The 12544-nt window shown below is 33.8% G+C and overlaps 1 protein-coding gene across 6 annotated transcripts in view; it reads left to right on the top strand.

Annotated features, from left to right (window-relative positions):
* LOC118202617 (putative ATP-dependent RNA helicase DHX35) overlaps window positions 1-12544 on the top strand; it is a 109298-nt gene that overhangs the window by 56735 nt on the left and 40019 nt on the right. For all 6 annotated transcript variants that reach the window (XM_085827584.1, XM_085827574.1, XM_085827578.1 and 3 more), the window contains 5 exons: window positions 6786-6882; window positions 6976-7128; window positions 11200-11324; window positions 12177-12231; window positions 12372-12467. In XM_085827584.1, coding sequence (XP_085683710.1) covers window positions 6786-6882; window positions 6976-7128; window positions 11200-11324; window positions 12177-12231; window positions 12372-12467 — 526 coding nt within the window. The remainder of the gene's footprint in view (window positions 1-6785; window positions 6883-6975; window positions 7129-11199; window positions 11325-12176; window positions 12232-12371; window positions 12468-12544) is intronic.

Raw genomic sequence — 12544 nt, 5'->3', positions numbered from 1 at the left:
TGTTGCCCGGCTGTTGTTCTAGTATGCACAGAAATATTTTTTCTTTTCATAAATCTGCTACACCAGCAAGGCCCTCCTTTGAAATCATTTATGTTCATTTGCTTTGCTATAAATTTTGCTTGTAAGTGAATTTTTACAGTCGAAATTGGCATTCTCTTTCCTTGTTGCTCCTTTATCCAGTTTGCAAGGTCGTCCTCTAGATTCGGTCACCTTACAGTACCACTTCTTTGGGCTCGTTTCTGTTGTGGCATATTTTTAAGAAGTTCTTTTTCAGTTCTCCAACGTTGAATACATCTCTCGTCCACTTCAAACTCTTGAGCTGCTGCCCTATTTCCAATTTGTTCAGCATAAGAAATTACATTAAGCTTAAAACTAGCAGTATAGCTTCTGTGCCATTTAGGTGCCATTTTCTAAAACTTTCCACTCCCTTCTTACTTAAAAACTATCCAACAAGTACTTGTACCCAAACTGAGGGGATCTGTATCTGGCAGAATGCCAAGAAAAATCAATTCATGCTGAAGGGGAAATACATCAGAGTTCGTTATTGCGAGGCAGGTGGAGTCGTGTCCACCTATGAAAAAAAATTGCAGAAAAGGCAGGGTTGGGGAGAGGATGGGTCTTGGAAGATTCATCGAATGGCAGAGGAGAGAGACTATTCAAACTGGTGAGAATGTTGATTTGAAAGGGGGAAGAAAGTTATTGTTCTGAGATTCTGTTTGAGGTGAATAAGGCATGTAGGACCGTTCAAGGGAAAGAATGTAAACAAAATAACGTTCGCAAAAAGCAACTGAGTGGTCTTTTGTGTGGGAACAGCACCAGTCTATGTACAATGACAAGGCCATCCAAACTATGTACAATGACCATCATAGGAAGTATTTTATTTTTACTGAACCAAATGCCGCACCTGGTGAAAATTTAAGTTTTAAACATATAAACGCTGCGGCGTTTCTTCCGGAAATTACGGTAATTTTTACAGTTGAAATTGGCATTCTCTTTCCTTGTTGCTTTTTAGTTAAGCACGTAATTGCATTAAAGCACATAATTGCATTAATTGGAAGATGCTTGAGTGCTTTGGAAGAAATGCCATCACATCCAGCAGCTTTATATGTTTTTAAAGAGCTATTAAAATCTACAATAATTCTTGGAGAAGCGAGAAAGGTGAAATTAAGTGGTTCAGGGTTATTAAGGAAAGAAGATACCATGCTATTGACTTTGGTGATATGATCATTATCATACGGGTAAGCATTGGGAGTAAAGGTATCTTCACAAATGTCAGCGAAAGTATTGGCTTTATCTTCATCAGAATAAACAAGTCCATTGCAACCATGAAGTGGAGGAATCTGCTTGAAAGGCTTTTTGAGTTTACGAGCAATGTCATAGAGGTAATTGTCTTCAGCAGCAAGAGTGTTTAAGAAGTTGCTCCACCGTTGAGATTTAAATTCTCTGATATCTTTTTTAATGATCCTTTAAAGAGCATTTAGGTGAGCATAATTTCTGTATGCAATTTTTTTATTTAATATTTTGCCTGATGTTATTCGGAAGAGGAAGAAAATGATGCTTACTGATGAATTTATTGGTAGCAGAACTTAAAGCTTGTTCAACACTGTTGGTAAAATTTTGAATTTCCGTGTTTAAGGCTTCTTTACTGCTAATGCAAAGATTTCCTGGTATGGTTTCAGTCAGAATTTGAGAATATTTATTCCAATTGGTAATTCCAATGCTGCGACCTAATGCAGGAAGGAAGCAGTTGATATTAACTTCAAGAAAGATAGGATTATGATCAGAAGATAAAGCAGGAATAATGGAAGTTTGACTATAGTAACTGAGGTTATTTGAAAGAAAAAAGTCAATGATGGAGGACCTATGGTAACCAAAATATGTTGGTTCATCAGAAGCATATATAACATAATTTTTTAATTTGGATCAAATTGAAAATTTCAGTACCTTTTCTATTGCTTGCACCAGGATTCCAACATTGATGTTTCGCATTAAAATCACCACCTAAAAGAGAGGAATAATTAGAGTCCAAAAGATTTCAGCCATAATTGGTTTATGATTCGGTGGAATATAAATATCGGAGATTATGAATTTTTTAAATTCAATTTCAATTTCAATAGAATTACTCTCAAAAGAAGTAGATTGGTTTTGTTTAAGTTGATGCTGTATACTCCTTTTAACGAAAGTAATAATTTCACCTCCTCGCCCTGTAGTTCTATCAAATCTGAAAGTAGCATAATTTGCATAAAGTACTTTGTTTGCAGGTTGTAAGTGAGTCTCTTGTATTAACAGAACATCTGGTTCTAATTCAAGAATAAGATCACCCAATTCATCCTTTTTGTTATTTAAGCCATTTGCATTCGAGGAAATAATTTTAAAGCTTCTCATATTGATGTTTTTTCATCGATGAATTCAAGCATGTGTTGCCGCCAGGGGCGGTTCGACCAACTACTACAAGGGCTGTAAATTAAGTAATGGCAACATAGGTATAAATCAGTTTTTAATAAACTTACAAGTAAAATTGCATTACAGTCCTTCTATGTAGTCACCAGCAAAGCTTATAACCTTTTGCCAAATGTCGGGAAGCAGTTGTAGACCAGTGGCAAGGTGTTGATTGTTGATGTGAACGACCAAGCGCCCTACTGCATGGAGTACAGATGAAACATCATGAAATCGACGACCTTGGAGGGATTCCTTCAACTTCGGAAACAGATCGAAGTCACAAGGACTCATGTCAGGTGAGTAGGGAGGGTGTTCTAGGATTTCCCACTGCAACGGTCGCAAAAGGAGAGTGACATTAGACTAGAAGAGAAACACGCTTATGTGACAATCAAAATCGTAAAAACAACCTTGTATTTAGCGTAAGTATAATGAAACACTCAATCGATTTCGAGGGCAGCTAAAGGTCCCTCCTCATCAAGAGAGAGAAATACCTAGAAAGAAGAAAATAAAGAAGAAGGAGTCTCAGAAACACATGGTCCTTATCAGCACTGCACGTGGTTATAACTGGATTTTTAATCAGAGTTGCATTGGCCGTCTACTTTTACTGAGCCAGGGGCTATCTGATCAAGCATAAAGGACAAGAAAATTAGCGAAGTTAAAATAGGGAGCGAGGGGCAAATGCACCTTCCCGCTCAAAATCTGAACTTCAAATAGCTACCCTCGAAATCGATTGAGTGTTTCATTATACTTACGCTAAATACAAGTTTGTTTTTACGGTTTTGATTGAGAGTGACATTGTTTGCGACATGGCAATGAGCATTGTCATGCAATACAATAGAGAGATTGTTGTGCAATAATAAACGTGGACGTTTGCGCCGCATAGCCGGACGCAGATGGTGCTGTAGAAATCAGCAATAGTAATCTGCGTTGACAGTTTGTCCTTCAGGTACAGCATGTGTAAGAATCACACCATCCCAGTCGTATGCCATAATCAGCATAACCTTCACCCGACTGGGTTCCTGTCGAAATTTTTGTAGACATGCCGAACCTTGGTGACACCATTAATTTGATTGATGCTTTAATTCAGGGTCATAGGCTCGTGCCCATGTCTCATCAATGGCGACAATACACTGCAGAAACGAGTCTCCTTCATGGCGGTATCTCTCCAAGTGGGTGCCAACCAGTGCATACCGGTGCCATTTCGGTTAGTCGATGTGGAACCCAGTGGGAAGCAATTATTACAAGCAAACTGAGGGATTAGCCATGGGAAGCCCCCTCAGTCCCATCCTGGCTGATATCTACATGCATTATTATGAATCAAAATTGTTTGAAACTTTAAACTTCCCGGCATGGTTCCGCTACGTAGACGATACTTTTACCCTGTTTAAAGGTAATAAAGATGATTTAAATAGAGTTCTTTCAATAATGAATTCTATTGATCCTGCTATTCAGTTCACTTTTGAACTTGAGACTTGCAATTCTCTTCCGTTTCTCGACATTCTGGTCACACGTAACACATCCAACTTCAGTACTACAGTTTACCGTAAACCTTCATCGGTTTGCCTTCCACCACACTTTAAATCATGTCATCCGACTAAACAAAAGTTAGCTTCATTTTATTCCTATGTTTTCCGTGCTCTTCAAGTTTGCTCCTCCAAACTAGCCCTTGATGAAGAACTAAATTATTTAAAAGCAATAGCTATTGACAGGGGCTTTTCACCCAACATTATTAATCAAGCAGTTAAAAAATTCTCATCTCAACACACTAAAAGCCACACTCTTATTTTAGGAGATTATAAAAAAATTCTGTTGTCATTCCCTTCTTTCCATCAATTAGCTATAAAGTTGCACATATTTTGCAGAAATTTAACTTTCGGGTTGTTTACTCTCCCATCAATAAAATTCCAACTTCTATACTCAAGGACCCCATTCCGGATATGAATTCCTGGGGTATTTATAGGATTCCTTGCCAGTGCGGTTTAATTTACATTGGCCAAACTAAGAGAGCCTTAAAATTTCGCGTCAAAGAACATGAGGCATATGTTAGAAAAAAGGAAACACAGAAGTCTTCTGTTGCTCAACATTGTTGGTCCGAAAATCACACTTTCAATTTTTCTGCTGCCAAAATTATTCAAAAAACATCTTCCATTGGAGAACTGGATTTTCTAGAGGCATTTCACATTCATAAAAATCTTTCTGTTCTAGTTAACGATCCTAATTCCAATCCAAATTTGCCTTCGGCTTTTAGAGAAATTATGTTTTAGTTCTGGTTTCGCCAACAGATGGCGCCACTTGCTTATTCTTGTCCAGGCTTTCTTATCTTATCTAAACATTATTTCCTATCTTGTTCATTTGCGGTTTTGCAGCTGAAGATGATGGTTCGGTAAAACCATCGAAACTAGTCCTGTGAAAATTTTGTGAATTAACGCTGATTTTTGTTGTTTGACTTCTGAATCAATTTTCCTCATGTTGAGAGATTTTCTTCATTATGCGCCACACTGTTTGACAACTCAAACCAACCTCTAAGGATAATTATCTGACAGTCCATCGGCAGTCTATGGTAAGGAGACCGTTCAGGATGTCAATCTGCTCTTAAGGAATGGAGGGCCGAACTGTGCGTTTCAAGTGCACAGTCTCATTCCGACCCGATAGAAATGCTTGAACTCATCGTGTTACTGTCCTATATGTTAAAGCATCTGTGCCACAGGCTTCCACTAATCCTCGATAGCATTCTTTGGCATTTTTGCCACAGGCAACCTCAATTTTAAGCCACGACCGCTGATCACCTTTTGAAAACATGCTTTAGAGCGATGGAAACGAAACTCCTCACTTTAACACCACACAACAACTACCCTTCTAAGCAGATCGACTGTTTTTTTGCACTCTACACATCGGCAACAGCGCGACCTCACTGCTCTCATATCCTATTTGCGTATGCCCGCCCTTCTGCGAGTTTCAAGTTTAAGTTGCCGCTATTTAATTTAAAATCCCCGTAATTTGAAAACTCAATGGGTGATTGTGAGATGTGAACAGGTACTATGACCTTGATTTTTTAATCATTTAATCATTTTCTGTGTAGGAGCTATACACGTATTCAATTTCAAGAAAAACAACCACTTCCTTCATGGTGTTTCGATTTTTTGAAAAAGAGTGTAAGTCTTTGTGTTGAAAATTGACTCGTCTTATTTATTTAAAAAGGTCTTAGTCTTATTTATTTGTCCACATTTATCAGGCTGTAGGCTATCATTTCACTGTGATGTGTGCAATCATCTAATGGTACTGTATCACCACATCATTATAAAGTATATAACTAAATATATTTAATATTATGTTTAAATAGTAATCTGCATTGACAGTTTGTCCTTCAGGTACAGCATGTGTAAGAATCACACCGTCCCAGTCATATGCCATAATCAGCATAACCTTCACCTGACTGGGTTCCTGTCGAAATTTCTGTGGACGTGGCGAACCTTGATGACACCATTCATTTGATTGATGCTTTAATTCAGGGTCATAGGCTCATGCCCATGTCTTTTAATTTCTTTTTAATTTCTTTTAAAGGATGCATGAAAAATTTCAATATATAATCAGATTCAGTTTCTTCATATTTTATTCACATGCAATTCAAATTTTCGTATGCATTTTTTAAGTTAGATTTGGTATTCTAATATTTTTATGTAAATAAAATTTCATGACACTACAAGTTCAAGAAATCTGAATTTATAAATTTTAACTGTGAGTCTGGAAGTAAGTGTGCAAGAACAGGATCTAATTAAGAAAGTCTTGGGTTGTAGGCAAAGAGCTCTTTCAGGGGCCTCTAATGCTCATTTTTGTAGGTTTTGTGGGATAGGATCATGAGACTCATAGGGTGATTAAAGGGCCTCTTAACACTTGGAAACAGATATTAGCCTAGGCTGTAATTAGGTTCTGCACAAAGTATGGAGTTCTTAGTCTTGCTCCATATTCTCTTTCATAGGAAATTAGGTGTAAGTAGTGAATTTGTTAGAAAATTTATTCTTATTTGTTTTTTTACTAATTTTCATTCCTCTATTTTTATTTACTTTATTAATATATTGTTTACCTGGGAGGATGGATCTTTAAATGCCACATCAGTATTAAATGAGAATAAAGTCATTAATTTCTAAAAAACTTGAATTTTTTCAGAAATATTTTATAATTATGCAGTTATATATAAATTATAAAATTACATAATTTTATTAAAATATTGAAATACATTTCAATTAAGTAGTTTTTTTTTTTTTTTTTTTTTTTTCAGTTTTAAAACAGCCATCTTTATAATCAGTTTTTTAATTCAAAAATAAAAAATATATCATTCATCTTTTCAGTTGAAAGCTTTTAAACCAGTACATCGGAATGTTAGGAAAATTGTTGTTTCTACAAATATTGCAGAAGCTTCACTCACTATTAATGGAATCACATATAGTAAGCAGTTTTTTCCCAACTATTGAAATTGTCTTTGTTATTCTGATGTTTGTATAGAATTATTTACTTTTTTAACACAAATAATGCTTTCAGTTGTAGATTGCTGTTTTGTTAAATTGAAGTACTTCAACCCACATTCCTGCACTGATTCATTAATAGTCGTGCCAGTATCCCAAGCATCTGCTGAGCAAAGATCTGGTCGAGCTGGCAGAGTGCGATCAGGAAAAGCATACAGACTTTGCACTGGTATTTAAATATTCTGCTTTAATATTATATTCTTCATACAGATTTCATATTTAATTAAACACGAAAAGTGAGATCCCATATATCTGATTGCTACACATATGTAATACAAGGTGTTTCATATTGAATGGACAAGAACAGCATACTACAAATTCTGTAATTGATTTATTAACCCAAAACAAATTAATTCTGAAATTTCAATTATACACATTTTATATGGCAAACGGCAAAAAATCTTCCTTTTATGAAAGGTATTTTTGGTAGAGGTAACTCTTAATCAAAATGGTGTCATCCATGCAAGAGAAAGCATACTGTTGTGGGTTACCGGCGGCAGGTACCGCTTCTGACTCCATATAATGATTAGTAGATTTGTGAGGTTATGTAATACTGCATTTTTGAACTGAAAAACATATTTATTACGATTACAAGAAGCTCTTTATATATGTATGTGATAAAATGTAATATGTGATAAAACGTGCAAGTAATGACTAGCAGAATTATTGATAGCATTGAAGTGTTGATTCATAATTAATAGGAAATTGGAGGCGAAGGCAGATTAAATCTTTATTTTTTATTTCAGCAAACATGTTGTGGCCACAAACAAGTTGGCACATTAATTGTGCCTCTTTCAAATAGCTTACATTTTAGATAAATTTGCAGTAAGAAAGAAGGAGCAGACAGATAGCAATCCAGCTAGGACAAAGCTTAGAAAGCAAATGTGTTATGTTCAGGGTGAACTCTTAATTCAGGAGTCATATGACATGGATTAATCTAGAAATCACACAGTGCAGAGAGAGAGGTTACTATTTTTTGACTTGAGAAAGGAAATTTAATTGCTAATTTAATCTTCTATATATTCTTTATTTTTCTTACATATATATACATAATTCATGGATAGTATAGAATAATTATTGTAGTGAAGTATAGTCCTGGTGACAAGAGGAATCTGCTAATGAGGGTCTCTCTAGTTGAAAGTTCAAGAGCGTTCTTGTGTGTTGTTCTGATAGAAAACATTTTCAGACTGAATTAGCTATGTCTCCTTAATCTTTCAGTAGTATTTTACATCCTCTGATTCATTATATCTGGAACAATATCAGAGGAAAAACAAGATCATTTATTTGTCAGCCCTCCTGAAATTGAGGGACTCTGATGATCGAGGGACACAGTACAGAATGTTAAAATCTCTTGACACTAATCGTGAAGTTATGTCTCTAGTATTGTTCACTGGAGAGAGTTATTGCATCCGCTATGTCAGACCATGTCGTATGACATCTCGCAAAAGCTTGAAAACAGTGACTTGTGCAGACCGCTCACACGGTTTTTCTCATTTCTATGTAGTCCGCTGCACTGTATTTTGGAATATGCCAAAATATCATCATTTATCATCATTCAAAGACGCTTTAATGCAAAATTTGGTACAGATTTACTGCATCATCATAGCCTTAGTAATTCAACTAAGTATGATAAAGTGCACAAAAAAAAAAAAAAAAAAAAAAAAAAACCTTCAATTAGCTCCTTAAAATGATGTTTATTTTAATTAGATGTAACTAGATATACTAATGTAAATATATTGTTTGTATGAAGTACAATGTACAATGAAAGTTTGTATGTATGTTCGAAGTAATTATGTTATTTCAATCTGCCATAATCCAACTTTTGTTAATAGGTTAATTTCTTTGCAATAATTGTATACTATGTAATTGTATATTCAATACGTAAGTCTAATATTAATGTAAAATTACTATGTAAATGTCTTGGTAGGCTAGCATCCGATGCGGGCCAACTAAAAGCCCAGCGGGGTACAGTAGTGCGGCGGAGCAACACCTGTAAAAGTCACTGACGAAGTTCTGGTGCTCCGTCCACTTTTCCCTGTCCCTATCCCTGCATCATCATAGCATTAAAAGGTGGGTGAAGCAGTTTCAGGACATGGTCTGCTAGTGTAAGAAAACCAGCCCAGAATGAATGGCAGGCAAAACCGAAGTGTTGGAAACATTTATGAAACATTTTTACAAAGTCCCACAAAATCAATATTCATGTGAGTTCTAAACTTAATAGGCCTCATGTAACAGTGTCATGTGTGTTATCGCATCATCTACAATTCTGGCCATACACCTTTCAGATGGTGTAGGCATTAAAACTTTCTGACAAATGACTGCATAAAGCTTTTTGTGAGAATTTGCAAGGAAAGCTGGAGTTAGATGGTTTCATGAACAGACTTGTGTGTATGAAGCCACTTTTCATGCTTCTGGTGAAGCTAATTACTATCATTTACTTTTGGAGCATGGAAAATCCGAAATCCACATGTTGTAATGGAACATCAGCATGGTTCTTCAAAGATGAACATTTTCTGTGCAATTTCCAACAGTTGTGTTTTTGGTCCCTTTTTCTTCGTTAATTGATTAATGGGTGCCTTTACCAAGATAAGGTATCAGAGTGGTTGTCCCCTCAGTTGATGGAAGTGGTTTCCAGCTTTGTTCTGTTGCAAGATGGTGCTTCACCACATTGTCATAAAACGTATGCCAGTACCTGAACAATAGTCTATTTCATTGCAGGATTGGCTTTGCTGGGTCAAACAATATGCCATTGCCTAGTTGGTCACTGAGATCTCCAGATCTGACCCTTGTGATTTCTTCCTATTTAGGATGTTTAAAAAACCATGTGCATAATAAAGACCATTATTATTAATATTGTGTTTTATTTGCTTATAAACTGTTATTTCTTATAATATACGTATAAAATAGTGTTATAAATCATATAATAGGAAAAAGATGAAAGTTTGTTTTAACAGATATATATTTAGTGTGCATCTTTCACATCCTAAGCCAATAAATGAAGTTTACAAGAAAGTAATTTTGGTTTGCACAAATAGTTATTGCTCATTATAGTTAATTGCTATTCTAATTCTGTCAGTCATGTAATTTGTTTTTGAGGTTTGGTCGCTGACACTTTTAGGTTTTTATAGAAACAAATGCTATTTATTTTTGCTTACAACTGTTAGTTTATAGTCAATTTTAACTAGGAATACAAAAATAAACATTTACATATTTTACTTTTTTATTTTCATAAGGGCAAGAAAGCGGCTGTGGCTCACAAAGAGATATGTGAAGTTTATGTTGTTGATTGCTTAATAGAAACACATATGTCAGAATTGGTTTGAAAAATTTTCTTCTGGAGATTTTTCACTTGAAGATGACTAATGTTGTGGCCATTCTTCTGGAATTGATGGTATCAAACTGACAGCCATAATTGAATCCATTCGTCATATAACTGTTCTAGAGATTGCTTTTGTGAGCACTTTATTTTGTTCTAATTCTATTTATATTCAGTTTATATCCCATTATTTTATAAAGTGGGCATAACATTATTATAAAATTAAATGTCAGATTGTATCCCATTAGTTTATGAATTTATAGCTCATTTTATAAAATGTGGATAACAGTGTAAAGCATGCATAAAATTAAATGTGATATGAAAATATTTATTTTTTATATTTTATAATAATTTAGTAGGTTTAACTGTATGGAAGGCATTGGTGCCTGTTTTTCCTTAACCGTAGGCCAAAAGAATGGAATTTAATGTTCCTGTGATGATGAACTTAGTTTATAATGTTCAAAGGGTTACTTTTTCTATGGGATATTGACTAAGTAAAACATATTCAAGAATCTTTAAAAAGAAAAATTTGAATTAATAATGTATCTGCAAAGCAGGAAAGATTTTTTTAAAGAGCCAGATGGATCACTTCTGTGTAAAATTCTATAGTGCTAGGCCATAAAATGTTGTCCTCTTCATCCCTTTAAGTAGCCAGTTTGATTTAGCTAATTTTGGAGTTCTTTGTAGTTAGCTTAGTCTCTATTTTTATTGTCTAAAAGACAGTCATTTTGTATGTCAGGCAGTTAAATGTAGAATAACATTTTATTATCAATTACAATGTAGAACAACAGATAACAAAAAAGCATCTTATTATATACTTTTCTTTCAGAAAGTATCATGAGCATGCTTATCTGTTAATTTTCTGTATATTTTTACATTTAAAATACTATGAAAATAATAACTTCATTTTATTACATTATCTAGAACAAGACTTTTTGAAACTTCCTCAGTTTACTGTTCCTGAAATGCAAAGAAGTAACTTAGCTCCAGTCATATTGCAACTGAAAGCACTCGGAATAGAAAACATATTACGGTTTAATTTTCCTTCTGTAAGTATAATTTTCATAAGCATTTTGACTATTATAAAATGATATCCATATGCCTTTTCTAAAACTTTGCATTCTTTAAAGTTGTATATAGTTGACTGCTGCTTCAAAGTCTTAAGATGTAAAGTTAATCAAGTTTGTCTTATAGCAGCAAATATATGCCAAATTTTGTATCTATTCAAATAATAAGAAATCCCTGATAATATTTTTGCTGATAAGAAAAATGAATTAATGAAATATTTGTTTTCGTAATTGAAAATCTTTGACACTATTAAATTTATGTATGATACTGCTTATATTTTAACAGCAACTATTGTTTTCCAAACTGTTATGCGCTGCATCTAATATTGTGTTTGTACCATCTTATATTTTAAGATAATGGTATTTTTTAGATTTTAAATTATAAAGTCAAAACATAAATATTAATTTAATTAAAAAATATTAATTTATTTTCATTTTTTGTTTACTAACATTCCTGTTGTTAATTTTTCATTTGTTGACTATGTCCCAATCAGTGTATTGGAAATGAAAATTAGAGCATTAAGTAAAAAGGATTAAAAATTGTGCTAAATATGATGAATAAAGGTAATGTTTTTTATCTGGTAACATAGTTTATAGATGTTAGAAACTTCAGTAGACTACATGAAAATGATTTTTTGATTACAGTGTAACTTCACATAAATTGAAACCAGAAATTCAATTATATACCCTTCAAAAGAGTCAACTATACATTATTTAGGAATGTAGTTAAAATATAGTTTTCAGATTCTTTTGTCAAAAGTAAACTAAAATGCATGCAGCATTTAATATTCAAGTAAATAGTTATATTTTTAATTGTTACATTATTTTTCACAGGCTCCACCATCAAAGCATGTTATCAGTGCAATAGAACTTTTATATGCTCTTGGTGGTAAGGGAAATGTTTATTTTTTAACTATTATTATAATAAAAATATGACTTATTTATCATGCAAATGTTAATTTTTTTAGTAATAGTAAGAAATACATTAATTTAATTGTATTTTTCATTCTATTATTTATGAAAATAAAGCATTGGATGAAAATGGTAGTTTAACAAATCCCCTTGGATTACAAATGGCTGAATTCCCTCTTCATCCTATGTTCTCAAAGATGTTACTTATTTCAGGTTAGATTATACCTGGTTTTGTATTTTATATTCTTTTAATAATGGTAATGTGATAAGCTATTAATCATCATAAAGCT

The sequence above is a fragment of the Stegodyphus dumicola genome, chromosome 1 (genome assembly GCF_044657685.1).
Source record: "Stegodyphus dumicola isolate Sdum_Otavi_A_Nest chromosome 1, ASM4465768v1".
Classification (NCBI taxonomy): domain Eukaryota; kingdom Metazoa; phylum Arthropoda; class Arachnida; order Araneae; family Eresidae; genus Stegodyphus; species Stegodyphus dumicola.
The sequence above is the reverse complement of the archived record's forward strand: the minus strand, read 5'-3'. Positions and strand labels throughout refer to the sequence as shown.